This window comes from Hippichthys cyanospilos, chromosome 1 (genome assembly GCF_059441005.1).
Source record: "Hippichthys cyanospilos isolate Australia breed blue-spotted pipefish chromosome 1, RoL_Hcya_1.0, whole genome shotgun sequence".
Classification (NCBI taxonomy): Eukaryota; Metazoa; Chordata; class Actinopteri; order Syngnathiformes; family Syngnathidae; genus Hippichthys; species Hippichthys cyanospilos.
Genome location: NC_142369.1, coordinates 27,836,061 through 27,863,762, shown reverse-complemented (window position 1 = coordinate 27,863,762; position 27,702 = coordinate 27,836,061). Strand labels below are relative to the sequence as shown.

Genomic DNA, 27,702 nt, shown 5'->3' with positions numbered 1-27,702 from the left:
GAGAGAAATAGTATGCAGTTTGCAGGAAGAAATTAAAGCATCACACTTGTGTCTTTTGCATTGCATTTGAAAGCAGCAACTATAAAGGCCAATCATTCATTTGTACTACCTGGTCAAAGCGACGGTGGATGTTGAACACTGTCAGAAGGGCCATGTGCAGAGCCCCACATCGTCCAATCACTTGGGTGCCCTTTGTTGGGATTTATGAGCGCACTTCACTATCTTGACTTTAAAGGCAAACAAACCCCGAATCGCCTTTTACTGCACCCTAAAACAATTTTACCATGAGAAAGCCTTGAAGCTCTCATCTGGTTCATATTTGCACGCCATTGCAAATATCAGATCAACAGTAATACAGTGAAATAAGGCGGGGCGGATCATGCATGAGGACTGGCTGAACTTGATGTTATTATTCCTGAGATGAGCTATGCACACAACTTGTCTGATGCTGTTAGCACCGCCAGTTCAGTATGGGATAAGTCAGCCAGAAGACCAGCTGACCCAAGCGCTGCATAGGGAAGAGGAGGGAGGCGAGGGAGGTGGGGGGCGGGGGGGGTCTATAGGAAATGGCTCTACTCAGAAAAACAACAGTTGTATGTTTCTGAAAACACTTCAACATTGTTTAAGCTTGTGTGTGGCCTATGTGCATTCGTGTGAGAACAATCCCAAAAAGTGAGTTCATTCGGCCATAATTTTATGTGTTGATTATTAAAAAGAGGTTGACTTGGGTCTATATTTAAATCTGTTTCACAAAAACTGCAGGAATATATGGAATGGAAAATTGTTTACAATTTTTATTATCACCTTTACAAAGGTGTGTGGGTGCGTTTTCATGTGTTTATCTGTTAGTCACTTATCAAAATTGACCAATTTATCTATTACTATGTATAGTTTATATGCATCAACATGCATCCTCAAAGTTGAACGTTTGAAATAAGGGAGTATAATCATTGAAATTATAACAATTTGAGAAGGGGGCACAACAAGTACCTTAGATTGCTTGTTACAAGGACAAAGTAAATGACATTTACTGTGCATATATACAATATGATTTCTGTCCTCTCCTTGTGTTTTTACCGAAACCTATTTTTTTAGGACAACAACATTATAGGTTGCCTATAAATGCAATTTAATAAGTATACTGTATTAATGTGTGACTGGATGAGTTGCATGAACCCTGTTATTCAAAGTAATGAAACCATTTACAAATGAAATTCACAGTTTTTCTAGGGGATCAGGAGCTGCATAAGTGGATGTCAGTGAGAACCGGACTAAAAAAAAAAAAAAAAAAAAAAAAGAAAACAGACACAGGTGCCTGTTCCTGTATGTTTATCGTCATGTGAGCTGAGCTGTCACACCCAAATGGGCCTTGTGAACACAGCCACCAAAACACAAGTGTTTGCCTCGCCTCAGATCTCCCTGCTGTTCTATCCCACCCAAGCAGCACCAAATGCAGTCGTGGTGCGCGCATGTGTGTGTGTGTGTGTGTTAATATGCACATGGACACTGAGATCTGACACACTCTGTAGGCTGTCAACGCTTACCCAACTTTTTCTGTAGCATCTATCCACCTGTTACCAAAGTGTAATTACACGGTCAAACTACACACACACACACACACACACACACTCAGCACCTATAACACCTATCACATATGTGTGATGTTCTCTAGAATTTAGACAACCACAACAAAGACTAATACAAAAAAAATGTGTAAAGTAATTAACTTGGCACTCATATATAAATTACATCACATTTTGTTTTGATTTTCTCTTGTTCTAAGTTGCTTTTTGTCACATGAACACATCACTGTCTCAAGTCTGACGCTGATCAGCGAGGGATGACGCCTTGTGATGAGTAATTGTCCGAGGGATTAACGCTCACAATGTACAGTTAATAACATAAAGTGTCTGAGTGGAGGGGGGGCTGTGAGGGGGCCCACTGTCAGTCTAGACAGCCTAGGCTCTGATACACCAAAACAAGTGCTCCTAAACTGACCCTGACCCTTAGAAAGACACGTTTTATCTCAGTCATAAATAGCTTCTTCTCAAGAGAGCCATGAACTTTGGTGGAGCAGGCCCTAAAAGTTGATAAATTGCACATGAAACTTGAGTTTGAAAAACCACACGTAAACCTCACTGGTAATTAAGTACAAGTATATAAGTCATAGCAAAAATGCAGCAGCCCATATTTATTTAAAAAAAAAAAAAAAGTTACATCTGAGTATAATGACTGTTTTTTTTCCTTTCTCTTCTTCCATCTTGTCATCTGAGCTACGCCTCTCTACTGTGCGAACAAGGTATAATTTGCTCTTGGATTATTCTGTTTAAACACACTTCCAGGTAATCATTAAAGAAGGAGTTGTAGAATATGGAATATTGGAATTGTGCTTGTTTTCATTAAATTAATATCTCTCAGGCAACGTACTATAAGTAACACTGAGATGAACTGTGTGTTCTAACCTTTTTGCCTTTTGTCATGCAGACGGTGTGATCCTCTGACGCTTGCAGCACTATGAAGTTCATTCTGTTTTTGTTTCAACCTCCTCTCCTTGCAAGGCACCTCTGCAGTTGAAATATTTTTGATAAACTGTAATCAGATGCACACAAAACACATGGACGCAGCGTGACATTTAAGTATGTTCACAAAACTCTTTACTACAATCACAAGTTTGCTGATTATAATCAGTGTTTAATTACTATTCATAGTCTAAATGAAAAGAAAAACATTCATAAACTTGAATGAAAGAACAATAGAACAATTATCACTCAACAGTTTAGATGAATTTTAAGGACATGGATCTTTTTTCCACTTTACAGTTAAATATTTTATATAAATGACATTGGGCACATTGGTGATTTAAATTCTTATGAAATATGAGGTTTATGGTACAGATATTTCTAAACAGAACGTGAAATGCCTTGTTTACCGAAGCTGCATCTTTCACCGTGTGGCTGCTTCGCCCCCTTCATGACATCGTTCAATGCCGGCCACAAAACATCCGCTTATCCCCTCGAGGGTCACTAGATTCTACCCCAGCGGAGTGAATGACAAAGCCAAAACACGTGTTTTACTGACATGACCAATTGCACCCCTGCCTTTTGTCTTATCGTAATAATAATAGTTGAAGTCTTTTTTTGAGTCCCCAATTGATTTCTGTTTTGATTGTGATTAATCCATTTTTCCGTTTGCCTAATGTCATTGAAAACATGGATTGAGTGCAAATCAACGGCAAATGTAAAAAGTAATTGAATAACATGAAACATTTCATTGGCTTTTGGCCAATCTTCTTATTAACTTATTTTTAGAAATTGTCGATCAATGTAAAGTGTGCAAAGACACTTTCTAACTTTTTCAATGCTATGCTAATAGTTGAACACATTTGCCATCTACAAAACTTTTTCTAAGGTATCAAGGGATCAGGCGCCATGTAGCTCCATCTTTGCTGAGAGGTTGTGTAAAGCGTGCAAGTGTTTCTTTTTGTACATACAAATGTGTGCTTATCAAGGGCACGCTAGTTTTAGAATTATAGCACTACACACAAGTGATATTAGTGGCATCTTTTCTCCCTACCTGCAGGTAATCTGTAGTAACAGAACATGATTGAAAATATGTTTTATAGTACATTGCTATGTTAACTGTTCAGCCGTTTATTTGAAGGCCAGACCAGAGAGCCTCTGCATGCATATTAATGAGCAGTGCCACTTGTTATAATTTAAGCTCGAGATGCTGCTTCCGAAGACAGCGATGCCTTGGCCAGACCTGAATGTGCTGGCCTTGTTGCCTCCGGATGCGGTTGCTCTGGACTCATCATCCCTCAGGCCACAAAGATCCTCTTCACACGCTTCTCTATCCAGTCCATTGTGAGGCCTTCTTGCTCCAGGCCTAAATACAGCTTCTGTCACTGTGGCTGGCCCCAGAAGCTAGTTCAGCTGCTGCGGGGTCCTCAGGTGCTCAGGTCTCCGTGCTTAATCAGCAGAGATTAATAACGTTGGATGAACCTTTCTGCCTCGGAGCCTTAATAGTGCTATCATGATGCATCATATTTTCTGATCAGTCTTCTCTGAGAGCAGCTGCATCCTGAGCAGATAGAATACATACTGTAAGACAGCTTCAAAATGGCATGGTAACAGTTTTCTGCAACAACAAAAATGCGGAGTTTGTCTGTTAGAAAGCAACACACATACGTTAAAATCTCCACGGGGAAAGGGTGACGCTCAGCTTCTAAGATGTGAATTAATGCCAGTGATCTGCTGCTACCTGTTGGTCAAATTCTACAACTACAATAACATTGTCGCAAACCCCGTGGCCTTTGTCCATCCAACACCAAAGTGTACTCAAGCGTTCAGTCGGAGTAGGGGATCAGAAAATGGCCTTACTCGAAAAGATGGAATCACAGAATTGTTAAACGGATATATCTGACTGTTTTGGTTCACGATTCAGAAAACATTAAGAAGTTGAACCAGGCTGTTGATTGACAGATGATCATTTATTTCTTCTCCGTGCTCTTTCATTTTAAGGTATAGGCCTATTAGACGGAATTCCTCAAGTCAAGAGAAAATTAAATTGACGTTGTACATTCAAATCTAATCAAATTTTATATGTGTAGCCCTGAATCACCAAAGTCTCAAAGGGGTTCACAGGTGAAAAGAGGTCATATTGAGACTTGTTTTTCAACAACAACAACAAAAAAAAAAGACTTCTTTTCATCATAAGTACACAACAGCATCCCCTGCTCAAAGTTCCCAGAAGGGGAAGGAAAAACTCCAAAAACGCCAATTTGGGGAAAATCATAAGCCTTCAGAAGGGACCACAGGTGGGAGGAGCCCCCTTCTAGGCGCAACAGGTTGAAGTGGAAGCCGCGTGTACCAAATACAAATACAGATAAACACGTTGTAGCATATTAGGCAGGAAATGTCCAGAGCAACGATATATTGACAGCAGGCCAAGCCATTGGGCAGGAACCTCGCCACGGTCCAGCCAGGTGGTCCATCCCAAAAAAAAAAAAAAGAAAAACAACAACAAAAAAGCCGCAGGTGGTCAGTCTCATAACCCGGGATGGTCGATCAGCGCAGGGTGAAATGGGGGAATTCAAATCATTTCTCACCACCTAGCCCCCTCTCCAAGCCGGGAGAAGTGGGCACAAAAAAGAAGAAGAAAGCTGCAATTAGACAGAACTATTAACCAAATGCTTACGTGTATAAATGTGTCGGGATTTAAAGATTTCTACTGAGGTGGCTGCGCGAACTTCCATAGGATGGGCATTCCAGAGTACCGGTGCGCGAATGGAAAAAGCCCTTGATCCTGCGGATTTCTTTTTAGCCCGCGGAGTCGATAAACCGGCATTTTTTGACCAAAGATGTCGGAACGCAACATAAGGTGATGCTAGGTCGACAAGATAGGAAGGAGCTAAACAGTGTAAAATTTAAAAATAAAAAATGCCGTTCTCATCGTGTACTTAATATGTGTTGAAAAGAGAGTTGAGTCAAATATCACACCAAGTTGTTTTGCAAATCTACTTCGGGCAATTGTTATCCAGGTTCAAAGTGGTATTCTTAAACAAATGCTGATGATGAGAAGGGCCAATAATTAACATTTCTGTTTGACTAGGGTTACGAAGCAGAAAATTGAGTACATCCATTGTTTAATCTCAGCAAAGCAGGCCTCCAGGTTGTGGTATGTATAGTTGGGTATCATCAGTATAGCAATGAAAACTAATAGCATAATTACCTATAGTATTGCCAAGAGGGATTGTGTAGATGTTTAACAGTAAAGGACTAAGTACTGACCCCTGCGGGACGCGACATGAAACGGAGAAAGATTCAGAGGCCGCATTGCCATGAGAGACACTATGCATCCTTCCGGGGGTGTAAGATCTGAATCAAGAAAGCGCTGATCCCGAGATACCAACTCATGATTCAAGACGTTCTATAAGGATATGATGATCAATAGTGTCAAATGCGGCACTAAGGTCAAGAAATAATATTGATGAGATGTTGGAAGCCATGGCTAAGAGAAGATCATTCGTCACTTTTACAAGGGCTGTCTCAGTTGTGAGGTTGGCCCTAAGTTCAAATCTACTGTTGTCAACCATGTAATCGCCAAGCTGTTGTGCTACAACTTTAAGAATTTTCACAAAAAAATGGAAGATGTGACACTGGTCTATAATTAGAGATTTTCAGGATCTAGGTGAGGTTTCTTAAGTGATGGTTGAATGACGGCAGTCTTAAAAGCTTCTGGGACAATGCCAGAGGAGAGCAACAGATTGATAATATTCAAAACAGATGATCCCAAGATCGGGAATAGGTCTTTAACAAGTTTGCCTGGAAGCGGGTCGAGGATGCAGGATGTCGGCTTTGCTGCTTTAACCAGGTGTGGAAGACACTCCAGGGATAATAAATCAAACTGAGACAGCATTACCAGACTTTCATGAACCTGTTTGTCCAAACTAGCATGAGCAATCACAAAACCCGAGAAGGTAAGTGGCATTGCGTTTTTTATTTAGTCCCTTATTAGCTGAATCCGCTGTGTAAAAAATTGCATGAAATCGTGTACTGACTGGAGGGAGCTATGATTAATCTGCTGCTGTTGCGTTAGCATATGCACATATGCAAATAAGAATAAATGTGCAAAGAAGCAGAATAGCATCTGTCAATTACAGTATTTGCCATTTTACCATTAAGCCATAGTGGGATTTGACCCTCCGAGTGCAAGTCCTTCCAGATGGTAAGCGGAGTGCACCTATAGCACTTCTCCACCATATGGTGCTCAATACGCTTTACAAAGTCTCACAGTCACCCATTCACACATACATTCAAACACCAACAGTGGTTGAGTGCACTGCCAGGTCAACTGGGAGAAAACTAGAGTTCTGTGTCTTCCTCAAGCATTCCAGCAGTAACTGAAAAGATGTGAATCAATGCCTATGCTCAAAAAGTTTTAAAGATATATTACAGTATGTAGAAAAAATGTCTCAATTGAATAAAATCTTGTATAAAAGTTTGCGCCGTGTAAATTTGATATGCGGTGATATGCATTATATATATATATATATATATATATAATTATGTGCAACGTGGTTTATATATTCACTAAAACAATCTATCAATTAAACAAAGGGAAACAGAAGAAGCTGTTATCCAAAACGTGAACTCGCTGAAGTAGGCCATCTTGAATTGTCCACTGAACGGTGTCCTAATTGTTGTAGTGACAAAAATAGCCACCAGAGGGTAGAAAACAAGTAGCAGATTGTTCACAAGGGGATATGAAGGAACTTTTTCATGATATGGTGATGCAATAAGGCTTAGAAATATTTGTATCAAGTTTGATGCGTTTGGCAATATAGCGTTTTAAATTCAAGGAAAGTAACTAATTGGCAATTATTACTTTGATAAAATATATGAGGTTGCATTGCTGGTAAAGTTATACTAGGACTGGATAGCCAAAAAGAATTTAAATTAAGGCAAACAATGACATGGGGATAGTTATTACATGCCACAGGGTTGATAAAATAAGAGCATAATGGTTTTTGGCAAAGTGCCATGGACGGATAATGAATTTGATTCATGTATATTGGGGATAATATTGTTAATAGTCACAGATACAGTAGATATAGCTATCATATCACATATGATCGATGTGACTTTTATGGGGAAAAGGTTTGAATAGAGGAGTTTGTTTTATTTCCTGAATTGGAAATTCCTGTTCCTGGAATTCCTGGAATTCCTTTTGCTAGTGGAATTATCAAATGTAACAAGAGTAGAGTGTGGGAATAAGATTAATTAGTGAAGCAAATTAAAAGCTTAAATTTAGTTTGAGATTTAACTAGGATCAATTGCTGATAATTATCACTAGTCTACTTGAAGATAAACTTTGTGTAGGTGTGCTTTATAAAAACAAATAGGTAAAATGAAACAGAATATGGAATGAGTTATATCTTTAGCAAAGGGGAGAGGAATTTAAGTGTAACGTTAAGAGTTAGCAACAGCCAAAAGCAAAAGCGATCTGAAAGATCGGCCTTTAAAAGCGACAATGTGTAAGATTTAGACCGTTTTTCATTAAAAATTAATTAAATGATTATAAATTTGAAAAACTTGCAAATAAATGTGTTCTTAACGACCAACAGTGTGTTTCAAATATAATCGTGGGGTTAGATCAAATTAAATCAATGCACTGATCCGGAGGCTGCCATGTCTGTTATAGCTATGAACAATGGTAAATGCAGCACCTCCTGCTTTCCAAAATGGTCTAAATCTTATACATTGTTCCTTTAAATAAACGGGAAAAAATGCTACTTGTAGATGGCTCATCTAAGAAAAATTAACTTGGGAAAACACAACACAAAAAAGTTATGCAGCAGTGACTTAAGACACTGTAACAGAGGCTAAGTAGATACCAACAAATTACTCAGCTCAGAAAGCAGAATTAGAAGTGTCAATAGAATTGTGCGAAATAATGAGAGGAAATGATGTTACAATTTAATAAGCATTAAGTCAATAAGCATTTGCAACAGAACACACCTTTGCACAATATTGGAAGATAATGGGCATAATAACTCAACAGGCAAATCGGTCACACATGCAGAACTCTTATCAAAACGACTCGAAGCAGTGCAGCATACACATCAGGCACAAACAGTGGAATGCATTTGCAGACAAAACAACTAAAGAAGCAGCGGCAGGACAGACACATATATTAGGAATAGGAGATAATACAAATTTAGACAAAGACACATTAAAAGACCTGCAGCAACAATGGCCAAAAGCTAAACTTTGGAAGGAAAATGGCACAACATTACAAGATGACATCTATGTATGACCAAACAACGAGCCTATCGTACCAAAAAATAAAATAAAATCGACACAAAAGGCTGCTATATTAAGTCTTGGTCTAAAACACATCTTAACAGGTGAGATGGCGGGGCAGGTAAATTAACAGTATACAGCTTATGGCATTAATTCTTATGAGGAACAAAACAAACAAACACAAAAAACATTGTAGGGCATGCTTGACGTGTGCAAGGGACAATCCACAGGGTAAATTGTGCGTTGCTTATGAAATGCTGTACAGTAGGTTGCCGCAACCTGACAGATAAATACAGTAGCAAGCACTTCATAATGGAACAATGGAATATAGAGGATTTCATATAAATCACAGCACATATACTTGGTTTTGTTTTTATGCTTTTCAGAAGTAAGTCTATTTGCAAAAATCATCATCTGGATGTTTACCCGAAGATGACTTTTTTCCGAAACCTGGTCTTTTGGACTGCAATATATAATTTATCTATTTGATTTAATTGATTATGTATTTGAGTTGAATTATGCGATTCTCAAAATTGGCTCAGAAGCACAGCTAAATGTTTTTAACGAATTAGCCCGTCTGTTTGATCTCGGCCAGGGATCTTCACACCTGGTCCTCAAAGACCAGTTTCCTGGATTTTTACATGTTTATACAGGTATGCTTTATACATTAGAGTCAGATGTGTTGCAGCAGGGAGACGCACAACAGATACAGATGCAGAGCAAGGAACGGTCACAGCAAGGCAACGGCCTAGTGCAAGTCACCTATCAACATGTGTGGCAATAAGGCCTAATCCAACACATTTCTCGAAAGCAAAAAGCCTTAAAAAAAAAAAAAAAAAAAAAAAAAGATGAATCGGGGCATCAGAAATCTGACTTGTTTGCAGACACGTCAACAAATTCACACAATTCTCCACAGTACTTGTAGAAGGTAGCCTATAAGCAAAATAGTTTGGTTCTTGCACTGTGTACTTTATTGAAATTATTTCAGCAAAATCACGCAACTTGTGAAAAAGCATTTTCATTTAGTTGATTTAGCTTTACTTCCTAATATAACAATAGCTTGGACAAAATCATCTAAAGGCTAATAACAGCTGTGAAACAGAGTTAGCATGCCTTCCACATTAACAGGTCATTATTTACTTTGTTTTACTGTAGTGACCCTAACCTCAATACACGGACATGTAGTATCTTCCGGTTGAATCACTTTCCTATTTTTGGTTTTGCAGTCTTTTTGCCCTGGTGCAACGGGGGCCAAACTGGGGGGAGGGGCTTGCGAATCTGGTAAGACTTGCTGCCTGTTGAAGAGACGTCTGGCTGCCTCAGCACAAATTTGGAGTTTTCCACCTTTGAAGTCAGCGTCTCGGATTTGGCACGCGTGCCCACAATGACGGATGGGGAAGACTTGGGAATGATGGTGGTCATGGTCCGGGTCAAGGCTCGCCCTCTCCTAAATGATGTAGTCGCTAAAGGCTTACTTTTCTTGTCTTGTCCTTTGCCATCTTGTTGTTCTTTGAGAGGCGTCCTTTGAATCTTACATTCCAAGTTTTTTAGGGACTGCTCAGTGTAGGCCTGCATCTCACTACGTACTTGTGAAAGCTGCTCTTCAAATTCGTCCCTCAGAGTCTTTTTGGTGTCCTCGAGCTTTTTCTCAAAAACCGCACGCAGCGCTTCGTCTCTCAACTCTGCTCGGCCTTCGCGCTCATCCTTCTCCGGAGGCATGTCCTGTTCCAAAGACTGCTTGTCTTTGAGTTGGTTCACCAATTCAACGATGCTACCTTTCGAGGCTTTCGCTGCCACTTGTGATCTGATCTGACTGCGTACCTGCTGGAAAACTGAGTGCACTTTTGCCTGCGTCTCCTTGTCGGCAGCATCACGTTCATCCACGCTTTCGCCGTCCGGACCGTCCGCGTTGAGCCGCTCTTCATTTTCTTCGCCACTGATCCGTATCTCCGGGTTCATCCCTGCTGATGGTTCCTTCATCTGTTACTGCTGCTTTGACATGTCCTCTTTTACAATTATGGGAGTTGAGCTGACTGGGGAGGGGTCGAAGTGACTCCGTCCCGAGAGAGGCTAAACACTCTGGAGTTTAGCGCAGCAGTCATGTCTAAAGCAATATGACCCATTAAAATATGAAGACAAATCTACCTAACAGTGACTAAGAGTTGGGTCAGCACTTCCCCTCGAATAAAATATGGTTCTTCTGCTATTAAACAAATGCCCCTCGTCCATGTATCAACATATAATGATTTTATCCGTCATGTAGTGTTGCAACCCATGACAGCAGATTGTTTCCAGGTAACAATGGGAAAAACAAAGATCCCATGGGGCCTTGAGAAGTGAACACCAGGCTCGCTTGGTTTGTGGTGGCTTTATGAGCGGTGTGTGACACCGAATGCGTTGTTTTGTTGGTGCACTCAACAATTTCGTTAGTTTGTTCTAAATGCATGAGGCAGCAAGTGTGGGAGTGCATTTTAAGTTGTGTGAGTCTTGAGTTGAAGGAAATCCCAACAATAGACTTTTTTTTTTTTTCATGAGGGTGATGCAACAGTTAGAATGGTGTTCCCTCCCCCTTTTAACGTGGTCATTTTGCATGATTTACTTAGACTGCTAAAGTTCTTCAAACATGGATTTCCTTTTTCCAAATGTATAAAAAAAAAATGTACACAGAATGTCTTCTTTAATCTGTTCTTACTAGAGTGTCCGAATCACAGGTAATCACATATGCACTCAAAACCTCATCCTACATAGCACAACATATTAAAATAAATTTACAGTATTGGCATGTACTAGAATGTAACAGAGTTTTGTTTGCGCTTTTGTGCAATGGTGAAATAAGTACCGTAAGTGATTCAAATTACGATGGTGCCATGGCAAAAATAAGATGCAAAAAATAAAGTCTTGACTAAGTTGGAGACTCCACATTAATTAGCATCACTGCAAAAACTGCTAGAGCATGTAATAAACTGTGAATGCTTTTTGCTTTATGGTCAATAATGAATGTCTACCTGCTCATCTTATTTTATTTGAGTTGCTTAAAATGTACTGTAAAATTTGAAAAAGGAACATTTTTTTTTTAAGTTTCAGACAATTTAGATAAGGACAGCTGTGGGGTTTTGCGTGGAGGAGTGACCTTCCAGCGAGCCAATGAGAGCCCCGAACAAGTGAGCCTCCTCTTGCCACTAAACACAAACATGTGGACATCAATTTCTAGAAAACTTGACGCTGATTCTAAACCTGTGCTCAGAAACCTTTGTTTCTCTGTTAACTCTGCAGTCAGGTTGTATGTTGATTGTTATTAGCAAATGTTAATAGGAGTTTGGAATGCAAACCAGCACAACCACTTTTCAATTATCTGGCATAGCGCATATTAATTTGATAGTTTTAAACCTATGTTCCCTTTTTCTTGTCATTTGTCTATTTGGTGGGTAGCATGGGTTGAGTGTAATGTATGTGAGCATTATTTAATTGTTGTATAACATTGAGGGTGCCATAAAACATTTGTATTTAAGCCTTAACTCCTCCCCCCCGTCCTCCTCCTCGACTTAAGCATCATCCTTACTAGTTGGGAAAGGCCTCAGAACATTTGTCAGACTTCCAGTTCAGTGGTTAATCCTCACGAGGCAAGAGCAAAAGAGCAGGGGCAACATGGTGAGTTATATTAGATTAATTGTGTAAAGAGAAAAAAAACATTTTCACGCAAACGTGGGGTTGTGGTATAACATTGCTGTTGTTTTTATTCAATATAGTAATGTGTTCATCTATTTTTCTTTTGCAGACAACATACACCGACAAAGGCGAGAAGGTAGGGAAATTAATTGTACTACGCTTTCATGATCTTACCTTGAGCTTTTCTTGTCTACAGCATGAGCGAGGGAAGTTCCTCTGCTTTGATCACTTGACATTCTGGGTTGGGAATGCAAAACAGGTATGCCATGTTCAAACATCTTCTCCAACATGTACATAAATAAGACCTATAGCAGGGGTAGGGAACTCTGGTTCCTTGAGAGCCATATCCTGCCTATTTTTCCTCTCGCCTTTCACACCTGGTTCAAATAATCAGCTCATCAGCCAGCCCCGTGGAAGCCTGATAATGATCCTGATCATTTCAATCAGGTGTGTTGAAAGTGAGACACATCAAAAACGAGCAGGATACGGATAAGGAAGCAGTGACTTCAGAGAATAATTTCTTGTAATCTCCTTTCAAACGAATGTTTTTGGTATCATAGCGTGTTGCTCGATACAGTAACTGGTTGACAAGGATAAAAAACAAAAAACGATTTTATTTCAATGTGTTTTTTGAGATATAGTTTTTATTATTACATTGTGATTCTCAGATTAATATGGAGCTTGTGCAATATGTGAACGTTTGAATTGGTCTGTATTTCCTTTAGTTTTGACCATTCAGTTTTCAGTAACGTCAGATTAGGAAATGCTTCTCTTACTTTGTGGTCGTCTATACATCCATCAACTCTATTTGCGCCCTTCAGGGGTGGGACATGCGGGCACCAACACAAATGTCAGGGACACATCATCATTCGTTCCTCTACGTAACCACACCTACAACCAGCAGATAGCGCAACCTGTCAATTTCAAACCAGACCGTCGTTGATTCCTTAAACTATTAAATCAAAAATTCTTTTTTTAAATAGGCAGCGTCGTTTTACTGCAACAAAATGGGATTTGAGCCATTTGCTTACCAAGGCTTGGAAACAGGCAGACGAGATGTAGTCTCCCATGCAGTCAAACAAAGAAAGGTAAGGACACTTGGAAGTACTGTACACGTCATCATCCCTGAGAAAAGATCAGGAAATGCAATGAATGAAATTGAATGACTGAATGGAATTTATTCTGCTATTCCATAAGGGAAAAAAAATCAGCTGAATATACACATTCACTGTTAATCAATAATTGTGGACTGATTTAGGAGTTGGTTGTGCCCTGATGATGTTTGGTGTATATCTCACAGATAATTTATGTGTTCTCATCTGCTCTCGATCCTGGAAACAAAGGTATAACAACTGACTTTGCATTGAATCACATTTTTTTTTTCAAAGACTTTTTCATGTGGATTTTGTGACCCAGATGTAAAAATGTACATAATCAGTGACAATGAAGTTACTATGCGCTTGTGTTCCCTTAACTAACCGACTTTTCATCAAAACAAATACAAGGCAAAGAAAATGTATCATATTATTTAAAGCTTACACTTTTGGATTTAGAAGTACACTATACCTATGTTAAAGTCAGTCAATTGGTTGGACAATGGTCAACGTTATGTCCTTTAACCACTTCTCAGAGATGGGTGCCCATTTAGTCAAGCACGGGGATGGCGTAAAAGATGTTGCATTTGCAGTGGAGGACTGCGATTCCTTAGTACAGGTAATGCAACAACCTAAGCAGCAGTCTGACGACCTGAAACGGAATGAAATGCCACCTCTTTGATACTTGACAGAAAGCCAAAGAGCGAGGTGCAACCATAGTAAAAGAGCCCTACACCCTGGAGGACAAGCATGGCAAAGTCAGACTTGCTGTGCTCCAAACAGTAAGAGAACTACCAGTCATTAATTTAAATACTTGAAAAATCATTAACACGCTTTTATGCAACACAGTATGGCGATACGACACACACCTTTGTGGAAAGGGCAGGATATAGTGGACTGTTTTTGCCAGGCTTTCAACCACCACTATTTAAGGACCCCTTGTTAGCCACATTGTGAGTATCCCTCATTCATCATTTGTTCAAATGTGCCGAAATGTTTAGTTAACCTCACTTTGGATTTTTTTAAACTACAGACCAGAGGGAAAACTGGACTTCATTGACCACGTTGTGGGAAATCAACCAGAAGAGGAGATGGTTCCAGTGGTGGATTGGTGATTGTTGTTTATTCTAAAGAATGCAGTTTGTCATGGTAGAGGAATTTATGTTCAGAACTATACGGTCTGTCTGGAACTTGCACACATTGGGGACAGCATGACTTAGCATTTTCTCTCTCTCTTTCCCTCCCTGCCGGCCCTCCAGTGGCTCCCCACATCTGGACCGCGTTTTAGCTCGTAACGATCTGGGCAGTTCTCAAAAGGAAGCTAGTGATTGGTAGTGCTCATAGGGAGGCTGGCAGCGTGAACTTCATCACATGACTGCTATCATTGGGTCCATTTTACAACAGTAGAAATTTCTGTCGAGGATATACATACTAACTGGACAGGGAAACAATGTAATACAGTATGTTTGGTCTGATCTTACTACTGTATGTGCTCCTTTGTCACCAATTCAACACCCAAAAGGTATCAGAAGAACCTTCTTTTTCACCGCTTCTGGTCAGTGGATGACAAACAGCTGCAGACAGAGTTCAGTGCCCTGCGCTCCATCGTTGTGGCAAACTATGAAGAGACTGTGAAGATGCCTATCAATGAGCCTGCCATGGGCAAGAGGAAGTCTCAAATCCAGGTTTGTTTTGTAAATTCAACCAGTCAAATGAATTACATGAATACTTTTGCATCGACCTATAAACAGTATGCAAAGATAACTCACCATCCACTGACTTACTCCACTGACAGGAGTATGTGGAGTACTACGGAGGGCCAGGGGTGCAGCATATTGCCATGAACACATCAGATATTATAACAGCAGTAAGTAGCAGTAAGAATCAGAACATTTCAGAATCAGAGGGCATTTTCTGTGTCCCTCGTGAAATTTCGAACTATAACAAGAAGTATATATTCTCTGTTTTGTCTCTCCTTGAAAACTACCATATGAAATAGATAAAATGATTTATTTATTTTCTTTATCTTTTGGGTATGTTTTTGTCGGTACAAGTCGCTTCCATTTAATTATTTCACTTCACAAACATATTTTGAATTATAATTATGTGCTGATGTTGTGTCTCAACACATGCAACTCCGTCACTAGAATATTTTTAGCCATCTTGGAAGGGAAAATAAATTGACATACATGACAGTAGAAATTAGATCATCAAACCTAATGTACTCACCATGTCAGTCCTCACATATTTTTGTTATATTTTTACAATGTTTTCATCCTTAATGGACTGTCTCACACAAACTACTGCAATCTTGTTACTCATTTTATCAGATAAAGCCATATTAATATTTGCTTTTCCTCTGTCTTGTCATTATTATATGCAAATTTGTTTTAGACCAATTGGCATGGAACCTAACAGCTAGCATGCACTTGAGAAACAATAATTGTATTGTTTTGCATCGCTGTTACTGTATTGAAAATTATAGTAAAAATAAATTAGTATTCAGAAAGCATGTGCTATCATTACTTTTTAGGTATTAATTATGTATTCAACAAGGTTTTTGAAAAGCTTTTGCGCATATGACTGTTGTTGTTTTTTTTGGGGCAAGTAATCCATCCATCCTTTCTCTCCAGTCGCTTTTCCTCATCTGGGTCACTGGGTTGCTGTTGCCTATCCTAGCTTTCTCCGGGCAATAGACAAGGGACACCCTGAACTGGTTTGGTTGCCAGCCATTTGCAGGGCACACAGGGACAAACACCCATTCACGCACCCTATAATACCGAAGGATAATTTAGAGTGTCCAATACACCTGCCATGCAAGTTTCAGAATGTGAGAGGACGCCTAAGTGCCCAGACAAACCACACAGGCTCGGAGAGAACACGCAATTTTTTATAATTGTTGCCTACATTGTCCTCCAATTCTGGAATGACCTAGTCCTGTTAGCTGTGTTGCTGAAACAGTGTTATGCTATAATATGATATGCACATTTGCAGATCCGCAACCTAAAACAGCGTGGGACTGATTTTATGTCAGTGCCTGACGTGTACTATGACCAACTGAGGGAGAAGTTAAAACACTCCAAGGTGAAAATTGAAGAAGACCTGGATGTCCTACAGGTAGAATCACATATTGTATTTCCAGGACCGTAGTGGGAAAGTCTCAAAACATTTGCCATTTATCACACTATAATAACATTTTACCTTTGTACTGTAGGAGTTGAAGATCCTGGTGGACTATGACGACAACGGCTACTTACTTCAGATCTTTACCAAGCCAGTTCAGGATCGCCCAACAGTCTTTTTGGAAGTCATTCAGAGACATAACCACCAGGTTAGAACACTTCCACATTGACGTGTACCTTCACGTATCAAAATGGCAATTCTAAGATTTACTTACGTATTGTACATAGGGATTTGGTGCAGGAAACTTCAAATCACTTTTTGAAGCCATTGAAGCCGACCAACATGCCAGAGGAAATCTGACCATCCACACACCCAATGCCGGTTCAAAGAGCATGTGAGCCCAGATTTTTGTTTGTGGGCCATATTAATTGTCATGATACAGTGTAAATTGTATGACAAGTAAGGTAGAGATGCATACTTAGCTGACCCTGTTGAGCTTTTGTAGTTTAAATATAATTCATTGTTTACTGATTTCTTTTAGCTTGGTTTGTTTATACAAAGTTACAAGCACGTTATTAGTCCAGCTCGCGTCAAGGAAAACACTATTGAAGTTCTCATGAACTAAAAACGTGTGTATTATCATTTGCATAAGAAGCCTAAATGACAATTCACTGTTTCGATTTTTGTATAAATGTATGCGGTTAAACAAAAGTTGTCATACACTGTCCATACTTTGATGTACAACCAAAGATATAATCTCATAACATGCCTTTATAATGTTTTGTTCTTTTTCTAATAAGGAAGTACAGTTTGTACATTGATTTAACAAAAGTAAGCGAGTCCTCATCTACCATCACTTCATTTTTCAGCATACAATAGCTTACGTGCTGGTGGTGGAAGTTCAATCAGTACATCTGAAGTTATTTTTATCCTTCAAGCGAGCTCCTGGAAATGTTTTTTTTTTTTTGAGGCACATTTTCAGCGTCTGTGTTGATGCAGTAGCATTGGCAGTGTCATCCTGTCTGATGTATGACAGGCTGTCCAGATGAGCTCAGTTCAAAGAGCCTCGACAGCTTTCAGCTCCACACAAACAAGGAATCTTTTCGTCCTCAATGGGAAACTTGTAGTCGTACGTGATTTCTTCATCGATGCCGATTGGCTGCCGCGAGTAAATCACTATCTTCTTTTGAGACTCCACGGTGATGATCTTCGCATAGCAGTTTGGCTGTACGACAAATATGTACGACAACAACGCTTGATTTCAAGATTAGGTGAGAAACACACCAATGGAAAGCTGTACTCACACTGCAGCTGTGGTTAATGAATCTGGATAAATTCCCACATTTTGTGGCATCAATGATGGTGTTATGATCCACCCTGAACAAATAGCTGCTTCCAATTCCTGCCTCCTCATATCTACGCTCTCTCATGTCAGCAACATTCTGGGAGAAACCACATACAAATGAATGAATTATCGTTGAGCTTCCTTTCCAGAGAAGCTTTTAGCTAATGGGTTCAGGGCAACAAGAACACAAAACTGCTTTAAAAAAAGCAGTTTATTACATACTTCTTACCTGTCTGATAATTTGGCCTACATATTCAATCACCATCTCATCTGCTGCGATTGTCTCCATGGCAAACAGGCCCCAGTCGTGGATGTGGCTTCGGCTGAAACGAATCCTTTTCTTTCGGAACTGAATGATGAAAATATCTTTGCGTCATTTTGAACTACCCCATTGCACAACTACTATTATGTTTAAAAACAACTATAAATTATTTGTGCAAGTGTGCATACGGTCTATTAACTGTGATGTGGTCGTGTTCATAATTGACCAATCGTATTCAAATTCATGTTAAGCGACAGGCTCATGCCACCATTCAAAGTGTCTATGATTTGTCATAAATATATTACAGCTGTTTCAGTAGTCCTCTGCTTTTTGAAACTTGAAAAACTAACTGCTATTTTAAAATATTCTTAATTTCTTCCACCATGTCTATAGCCCCATTTCCAGCTCGAGGAAAACATCCTCAAAGCATGCACCCAATGGCATGCTTCACTATTTCAATGTCATTCTTTTGGTCACGAGGAGTGTTACGTTTGCACCAAACACACCATTTTGTATTATGGCCGAGTTCAACCTTGGTTTAATCGGACTGTGACCCATTTTCTCACGTGTTTTGAAGATTATTATTATTGTTCGTTATGTGCACATTGTCCGCTTGCAGTTAATTTATTCAAAAAACTGGGTGTACAAATATCATTGTACAAATATTGAACCACATAAAACCATAATTACAAATTTTGAGCTGCATTTTAATAGGATTTATGACTTTGATTTTCCTGCAATTTTTGCACCATTCCGTTGAGCAGTGGTCAAACTATGTCACCAAAATGAAAGTTCTTCTGTTGACTTGTGTTTCACCTCAAAAACGTAGGTGGCGGTAGGAACCAGTTAACGGCTATTTCAGTGCCTTCATCATGTCACCGACTACAAAGCCAGACCATACGAATTTTCCATTTTTATGTGGGTGTTACCTACATATGCATGGATAGAACTTATGCCACTGAACAATATGAGTGGTTGAAGGAAAAAAACTTTAAAAAATTGCCATGTGTATAGTTTGCAAAGAGTGTCATCAAGGGTTAAACATATATGATATTTGTAAACATTGAATATTGTCATTTTTGTTGGCTCTGTGGTGAAATCTTGTGTTTAAAAAAGACATCGTAGATATTTAAAGGTACTACGGTTACTTTGTCACACACTCCCCCACCATCCTTCACCACCAGGAGGAAATGTTTGGACACGAGAGGGTGCACCCATATCAATTATGAGAGGGCGTGCACACTTCTGAGATGACAGCTTTTCTGGGTTTTTTTCATTTTTACTTCCACGCTTAGAGGTTTTTCTTTTTTTTAATTATTATAATTGATTTGCCAAAAGATATATAACTAAAGTGATGGTACTTACTGTACTTTGTACTGTACAGTACTTACCAATGACAGTCCAGAACCTAAAGTTTAGATTGATGGTTGAGTATGTGCTTCAGTTCACGAACCTTGAGTTGGTTAAACTTGACCAGGTCACTATCGCAGCTAAATGATGATAGCAGCCGGCGCTGTTCTGACCTGAAGTCTGATCCTGCCCGAAATGCAGAAGGCTGTGTCAGAACCCCCTGCTTGAACACACAACACACACTTGTGTTACCCATCGTGACAAACGTCAAACAAAGACTTACAGTACATGTATGTAAGAGTGATGTGTGCAAGAAAGCAGGCCAGTTTCATGTATGATTTTTGTTTGCTTGTTATTGTTTTGTGGGTTGAGTTTTTTTCATACGCGCAGGCCTGTATTGCTGCAACGTCTGGAATCAAGTATGGCATGCTGAGCCAGTGGGCGAAGGACCCATCTTCCTCTTTAAAAGGGACTGCAGATATGAGAGGGCGTCACGGGCATTTGGAGCTGAATGTGAATGGCTGGTCACGGTGACGTAACAAACAGATAAATTCTTTCTTGTTTGGATTTGTGTCTGTGGTTTCTCAAGTGCTGCTCTCCCGTCAATAAAAGACCTTAAGGGTGGTTACAGGTTGGACTGGCTTGGTTGGTGTAACCCCTTACACTCCGGTCGCATTTAGTTGTGTTAAATACCTGCGAGCTTGTTGATGGAAGCTCAGTGGTTCTTGCTTGGTTGAGGTATTCGAGTTTATCCCTCCAGTTGATTTTGTAAAAGCCCTCGCTGCGGGCTGATCCCGTAACATGCTTCTGCTGCCATGATTGGTGTCCTTCATCCTTCTCTATAACTTTGGTCAGTAAAGCAGTGGTTAAAGACGTAAAACACTAACAGAAGTCGTTTCATAATGTTGTGTGTGCAACCAAACACTACAAGCAAACGGAAATAAAACATTCCTATCTTACTTAATGCTCACAGAAAAGTTGAAACAGAAAAGGATATGAGGGTGGGCTACCCAGAGGGTGTCACTAAGCCAGCTACACTCATCATCTTGCCCTTGCAGTCTTTCATAAGTCCACTGCAGCAGCCTCCTATCCTCTTCATCCAGACCGTCCTTCCATATACTATGAAGTATCTGCTTCTCGTCCCGCTCTGAATGCCACTTGGGAGGTCTAGTACGAAACAAGCGGTGGCTCCTTCGCCGCTGCCTTATTCTCCTCCTCCATTTATGGCTTGTTTTTGTTTTTCTCCTACTCCCCCCGTAGAGAAGACCAGGCATGTTCTCTGGTCCTTTCGGAGGTATCGCTCTCATGCCTGGCCATGTTGTCACTCCTGCGGCATCAGGTGAAGACTGAAAGTGATATAACGGAGATGTTGTGCCGAGGAATTTGTCACATAGCAGGGGAGGTGAGGCGCTCACTAGTTCAGTCTTTCTCCTGTGGACTAAGGATCTTCGCGGGAGAAAGATATCTCTTCCAGGAGTCATTGGTGGTAGTATACATGGATTGTTAGGCGATGGTGAATGGGCCGATGGTTTTCTCAAATGTGGCGGTATTACCGTTGCATCGTGTGCTATAATGCTGTCATATACTGGTGTTGTCATACCACTGTTGGGACTCCAAGTACTTGTGTCTTCCCTACCTGGGGTTTTGGGGGTTTCCCGGGTTAACAAAAGTGCGTCAGATGGCAGACACAAATCACTGAGAGACAGTGTGAGATTATCATCTCCTGATTCTTCACTTCCTAATTGAGACGTTAACCCCTTGCCCGGGGTCCGTGGACGTTCCATCTCCATAACAACTGGAGATGTTGATTTGCTTCTGATTGAAAGGTCAGGGTCACTGTCACTAAAGCAGCCAGTGGGCGTGAGAGGCATTAAGGTGTACCCCGGAGAGTTACATTCACGCTTCTCTGTCTCCGTATCAAGTTCGAGAGACACTGCTACAGAGACACATATAAGAGCGTATCACACAACTTTACATTGTCTACACAGCAGAATTCCTAGAGTACATTTCACTTGCAAAAAGACTATATTGGTCCCAGTCTTAACAGTACAATTTTACATTTGGCTGAGCCTGAGACCAAATATAGTCTTTTTAAAGTGAAACGTACCGTAAACATTTACTGTGCATACATAACCTTTTTTTAATCTTCAGAGAAATTACCTGGAGATCCGGTATGTGATTGGGGCTGGAGCTCTAGAGGCTTGGGGAAATGCAGCCCTGTCATTAAACTTTGCTTATGCATGTACTGGTTCTCCTCAGCTTTCTCCCTACCAGATGAATCCGACGAGTCCTGAAGTACCAGTTCCAGCTGAGCGCCAGGAGTGAGGGGGGCTGAGGGTGTCATAGGGGGCTCAAGCTCCAACGACTCCTCTTCAGATGATATTATTATACAGGTCAAACCTTCACCATTCTTTACATTGTCTTCTAATCTGTTGTCATCGTCAGAGCTGAAGTCAGAGTAGGATGATTCGCCATAGCTCTCTGAAGTAGAAGAGCCAGGGGAATCCCAGTCGGAAGAGAAGCCCTCCGAGGAGCTGCACTCTGAATATGTCTCTACAAAGGCGCAACAAAATGCGGTAAACATACTGAAAGGTAACAGTAACACATTAACCTGTCAACATACCACTGCCAGAGGTGAGACCTTCACCAAGAACAGGGCAAGTGTCTTTATCCTCCATTTGTTTTTCAATATCCTTCTCATCTTCTTTCTTGCCAAGCTAAAATACAGACATGTTATCGTCAAGGTCTAATACATTAGTCAAAGTTATTTGAGCTACAACTGTTAACTACTGTACATTTTTGTTTTGACTTTTTCATAATTGTTATTCTAAAATGTAAGGGTTTTGTTTTATAGTGTTTAGTAAATGAATTTTATTGAAATTTTGTTGATGGCTATTTTTAATATAAAATACAGAGAAGGATGAACATCCCAGTCTTGACTTTTATTAGAAACCCATGTGGTGGTGTATAAAGGCAAGAGAAAGAAAGAAAGAAAGAAAGAAAGAAAGAAAGAAAGAAAGAAAGAAAGAAAGAAAGAAAGAAAGAAAGAACATCAGTACGTCATCTAAGATTTGCAACTGAAATGATAGAAGGGTAATTTTTCATCAGTGCTTCGAGGGAGCACTTTTTTTTTTTACAACAAAAAAGGTACTGTCTGAAAAGGGCTCTTGAACATAAAAATGATCATTGAAGGGCTGTACAAAACTTCTGAACAGCAACCTAACTTATTTTGTTTATTTTTTTCCCCAAAAAAATTAACTAAAAATGTTAGTATTATTGGGGTACTATGTTAGGCGCAAGTCAACTATAGTATGCAACTTATTATTTACAACAATTTGTACTTCATCTTCTTTGGGTCCAGCTTGTTCCTCTTTGTCTGTTGCAACTTCCCTTTCCTCTGCTTGATGTGTGTTGTACTCCTCAATTCTGTCATCTTCATCACTATCCAGATCAAGTGGTCTTGCATGTCTTCGTTTACGACTCACAACTGTTTGTTCCAAAATATGGTCCCCTTCAGTTTCATCTGAAAAGAAAACACAAAGGGTACTCACGCTTGAATGTTTGTTGAATTTACACGCACACACGTGCATATATATATATATATATATATATATATATATATATATATATATATATATATATATATATATAAAACCTACCTTGACTTTCTATTGCTTTTACTATTTCAAGATTGTCATCCATTTTCTTCTTTATCTGCATTGCAAAGCAGTTTTATCCTTTGATTGCTCAATTCTGATGTGTTATTACAAATCTAATATTTGTTACCTTGAAGGAGGGAAGGGGAGGTTTCTTGCGCTTGCCATTGATGTGATTCAGAGGATTTATACATTTGGTTTTCTTATCATTTAACGGCAAAACTGACACCTTTGGTAGATCAAATATAATGAGTTAAAAGAAATGTACTGCATACGATGAAAAAAGAATGAAGATTTTACCTTTGTTTTCTTCTCTTGATCGTCCCACCAGTCTTCAAATATTTTGAATGCCACTCCCTCAATCATTCTGCGAGTGATGTCCCTCTTGATAATTGACTTTAATTCATCCATGAGCACAGCTAAAACTTTGTCAATTGTTGCTTTGCAAGGGTTTTCTTTAATTATTGGGTAGTTTGGTGGTGGCACTAAAGGGTTAATACAATGAAAAGGTGAATTGGCCCAAGGTGGTAAGGAGACTTTTCCAAGCCTCGACGGGTTGCCTTGGTCCAAGGTGCTTGGAGGTTGTCCAGATGAGGGGTATGTGTGCACAGAGCGTGGCATCAAAGGAGGTCGGGATACAGGGAAATTAGAAGGCGGAGGGATTGAGGCTAAAGAGTTGAGAATGCTGCTGTGATGGCTTGGAGGGCGGGTCCAACTTGGAGGTGGAATGGGAATGGTGCCATTTGGCAGACGAGGTGGAACAGGGGGAAATGAAGGACGGTGGAAGCATAAAGGGGCAATTGGTGGATGGTGACCTGCAGTTGTGATGCCAGGTGGATGCTCGGATTGATGTGGGTTGGAGGAAAATGGAGACAAACATGGTGTTGTCAATGCTTCACAGTCTCCTTTATCTACATTTGATAACTGAAGCTCCTGAAAGACACAAGAGGAGATCTAACTAACCGGACAAATAGCATTTCTGTAAGAGTGCAAAATAATATAACTCCTGTTACAGATTTTGTGATTAACAGCTATATTACCTCAGGACATGGTGCCAGGGACATTTCTGCATCTGTCTTGCTGTTTGCATCCCTGCTTCCTTTAGTTTGTGTGAAATCCAAAGGTGAGGGACACTCTTTGTCTCTTTGAGATGTAAGAAAAAAAACAGCTTGGGAAGTTTCATTCTCGTCGAGTGGTGGTGTTGAACTTGGCGTTTCCAAAGTCTTGGTTGAGTCATCTAAGTGTGGGGAGTTCTGAAGTGAAGATGGTGAGGTTGGACTGTCCTCACAGAATACATCCGATTTCAAAGTACTCCCTAAAAAGTATGAAGTTTGGCTGGTTTCCAGCAAACTTTGTATTCGTGCATCTAATGTCACTGTCTCTGCTTGGGGGCTTCTAGGGATAAAGTTTACTTGAGAATGAGGTATCTCTGCTATACGCGCCTGGTTGTAGGGTGGGAAATTCCCATCTGCCTGCTTCTCGGCTTCCACGTTAATGCTCAAGATGGTCAAAGTGTCTACAGGTAAAGCAGTTGTGACCATATTCCTCGCCTCCGGGTTAGAGAATATATGTTCAGACGAAAGCTTTACAGGACTCTGCGCAAATGTGTTTTCAGTCTTCCCCCATGATTCAAACTTCTGCTTGCTGCTCTGGATTAACAGTGGAAGGGAAGGCGGAGTTTGACGCTTATTTAAATTCAAGTTTATCTCTGAGACATCACCGGCTCCCCAGTGAAACTTTGGGAATTTACGATAGCGAAGCTCTCTTCTGAATTGTTTAGGAATACTGTAAGTAGGGGGCTCACCCTGGAGGATCGGAGTACTCTGTAGACTTGAGTAGCATGAGTCCTGGGAGAGGGGTGTTGCAGAAAAGCAAGGGGTGTGTGGGGTTCCCTGTGAACAAGGAGTCAGCCCAAAGCTATAAGGTGTATCCTGACCAATACTTGAATACGCTGTGTCAAGAGAGAGAGGGGTAGGGAGGCTGCTTGGACTTCCGTGTCCCTGTGTGGTCGAATTGCACTACAAGAGATACGTACATATTACATTTCATCATATTCTTAAAACAACAGCTGATATGTTTTTTTTTTTTTCCCTTCAGAAATCATGGAAAAAGTACGGAGTATATTATCATAAAATATTCATTTTTAATGAATTAGCATAAGTATTTTTATATCGTTTGTTCAACCGAGGGTGTAGACAAATTTAGCAGAGAAAGCCAACATCCTGAGGGAACGATTGGGATAATACAATCATTCACCCATGGAGGGAACATGGTAAGATAGCTGGGGGGGGGAAAGGTCAGAGGGGATTGTGACACTGTGACGTGCGCTTCTTTTTTGCCATACTACACTAGTATAACGTGTAATTGCACATCCATTACAGTCAGTGGCAGTCACGCTCTCAAAGTCAGAGCATTTGCTTTATGGTGTATAGCATGTTTTCACCATGTACACAGATACACACCATAGCAGGAGATACAGATTGAGCAAACTTTTTATATATGCAGAAGAGTTTGCATGGCCCTTTCACTGACATGTCTGTGTGATTTGTTTCATTGATTGGTTTGAAACCTAAAAGTACACAAGTAACAAAATATTACAATCCCTTATGCTGCTTTTTTAAAGCAACTATCAAATGTAAAAGTATTTCTTGCCAATCAAAAGAGAACATGAGCATAACAGTTTCATATGATTTTGTGATTTACACTCCTACTTAACGTTGCCAAAGACAAGCTTTACATGTATATGTTGTAAAAGAAGACATAAGTCCAATAATGTCATTGTTATTTGTTTTTTTCCAAAAGAGAAAAGCTGAACATTGAAGATTAAAATCAGCAATCTGAATTTTATGAAATAAAAATAAATACAAATGTTTGAATTTCATGTCCTATTGCCCATGCAGCCGTAATCCAAACAGTCATGAAGTTCAAAAATACTAACTAAAAAAAAAATCTAGGGTACACACTTTCTAAAGGCCATCATATATAATAAACTCCATATATATAAAAAACTGCATTTTGTTGCCTTGTACCTGTGACTTGTGCAATAACAATAAAGTTGAATAAAAAAAAAAAATCTAAAAAATCTAATATCTGGTTACCCTGGTTTGTTGGTTGAGTTTGGATCTTTTGAGAACACTAATTTACTCAATAAATAAAACTAAACAATAATTGCATTGGATGCTAGCAAATACTGCACATACCAGTAAATTGTCGATTAAGTTTGGGAGATTTTGGTCATTGCTTCCCACAGGCAAACTCCATGGAGTGTAGACACCATTATAGAGCAGTTTGAGGTAGCGCACCCTGTTTTCACCTGTTTGAAAAATATCCAATACGTTTCTATAAATCTGAAATAAATTATATCAATAAATACACATTGAAAAAGCCTCCTTACCTTTCGGATCAATTTCCACGTGAATAATGTTGCCCATCACCGAGGTTTGATTAAGGTGATGAACACTGTCTTTTGCAGCCCTTACAGTGTCAAAAACAACCTTTGCGATTCCTAAATGTTTCTTGTTCTTTGGGTTGTAGAAAATTTCCACTTCTTCTGTGTGGCCATATTTCATACACATTTCAGTCAGGAAGGCCTTGTTTACGTTGTCATTCAACCTGCAAAATGTCACTTCTTTGGGAGGAACGGAGCCAATGTAGAACTCATCTATCTGAAGAAAAGAAAAACTGTACCGTGAGTAAACTCGTGAACATAATTATCGTGACATTAATCGCTACCTTAAATTTGGGAACCGAAAGGTCTGCCTCGGAGCTTTTGCGCCACATGCGGCAGATGCGTGGGTCTTTCACTGAAACCACTGGAAACAAACCCAAGTCGTCAACCTAATGTTGGAAAATAATACATGTTATGGATTTCTTCGTGACGAGGAAGTAAACGATAACGAATAATGTTTTGCTTACGGGAATGTTAAAGTCGTGTCCATCATAGCGGTAGACTTTGTACAGCCCTTTTGTTAGAGCGGGATCAATAATCAACTTGCAACTTCTCCAAGGTCGACGCGGCGATTCTCTCCTTAAAACCTGTTTTTCGCTTTCCATTACATTCGTCCAAACCTGCAAATGTCGGAAATACGCAGCGGGGATTGTAATTGCGTCTGGATGGTTAGCGGACCGCTAGTTATTGCGGTGGAGGTATAACGCCCCAACAGGTGATGCGGTGATACAGACAGCATCCCTGAAAGCTTTACTCGCACGAATAGCGCTTTAAAAAAACAACCTTCAAATCCAAATAAAGTATATTAACAAATTACCTATAATCGAATCCTTTGATGGGCCAACATTCTAGACACGAGTTGTATTTTTTTCCAGCCAGGTGTAGACTATGTAAGTTGCCCAGGTTGTTGTACAGATTCATCCGCCATGAGAAAAATAGTTCTTTCATCCAGGC

General features: G+C 39.9%; 2 protein-coding genes across 2 annotated transcripts; one reads left to right on the top strand and one right to left on the bottom strand.

The window, feature by feature from the left end:
- Nucleotides 1-12,402: 12,402 nt before the first annotated feature.
- hpdb (4-hydroxyphenylpyruvate dioxygenase b) lies at nucleotides 12,403-17,473 on the top strand. Its single transcript, XM_088417158.1, has 14 exons — nucleotides 12,403-12,452; nucleotides 12,580-12,606; nucleotides 12,667-12,729; nucleotides 13,454-13,558; nucleotides 13,771-13,813; nucleotides 14,101-14,183; nucleotides 14,257-14,346; nucleotides 14,414-14,517; nucleotides 14,598-14,675; nucleotides 15,087-15,249; nucleotides 15,360-15,431; nucleotides 16,559-16,681; nucleotides 16,779-16,895; nucleotides 16,975-17,473. The coding sequence occupies exons 1-14, from the start codon at nucleotides 12,450-12,452 to the stop codon at nucleotides 17,083-17,085; spliced, it is 1,182 nt and encodes a 393-aa protein (XP_088273284.1). The 5' UTR covers nucleotides 12,403-12,449; the 3' UTR covers nucleotides 17,086-17,473.
- LOC148429976 (histone-lysine N-methyltransferase SETD1B-A-like) lies at nucleotides 17,299-27,353 on the bottom strand. The gene is made up of 18 exons (XM_088426696.1): nucleotides 27,216-27,353; nucleotides 27,033-27,137; nucleotides 26,695-26,965; nucleotides 26,501-26,613; nucleotides 25,201-25,300; nucleotides 24,341-25,023; nucleotides 23,601-24,233; nucleotides 23,431-23,529; nucleotides 23,304-23,358; nucleotides 22,986-23,167; nucleotides 22,268-22,361; nucleotides 21,805-22,197; nucleotides 20,641-21,580; nucleotides 20,338-20,512; nucleotides 19,748-19,864; nucleotides 18,262-18,381; nucleotides 17,992-18,129; nucleotides 17,299-17,912 (listed from the first exon to the last, which is right to left on the bottom strand). The coding sequence occupies exons 1-18, from the start codon at nucleotides 27,351-27,353 to the stop codon at nucleotides 17,739-17,741; spliced, it is 4,530 nt and encodes a 1,509-aa protein (XP_088282822.1). The 3' UTR covers nucleotides 17,299-17,738.
- Nucleotides 27,354-27,702: the final 349 nt, after the last annotated feature.

Bases quoted from the DNA above. Each gene is read 5' to 3' on its own strand.
- hpdb (XM_088417158.1), top strand. The intron at 14,347-14,413 runs GTAAGAGAACTA...TATGCAACACAG, and splicing joins GACTTGCTGTGCTCCAAACA to TATGGCGATACGACACACAC. The intron at 15,432-16,558 runs GTAAGTAGCAGT...GCACATTTGCAG, and splicing joins CATCAGATATTATAACAGCA to ATCCGCAACCTAAAACAGCG.
- LOC148429976 (XM_088426696.1), bottom strand. From the start codon at position 27,353: ATGGAAAGCGAAAAACAGGTTTTAAGGAGAGAATCGCCGCGTCGACCT. The intron at 27,138-27,215 runs GTAAGCAAAACA...TTCCAACATTAG, and splicing joins GACACGACTTTAACATTCCC to GTTGACGACTTGGGTTTGTT. The intron at 23,530-23,600 runs GTAAAATCTTCA...GATCTACCAAAG, and splicing joins ATCAAGAGAAGAAAACAAAG to GTGTCAGTTTTGCCGTTAAA.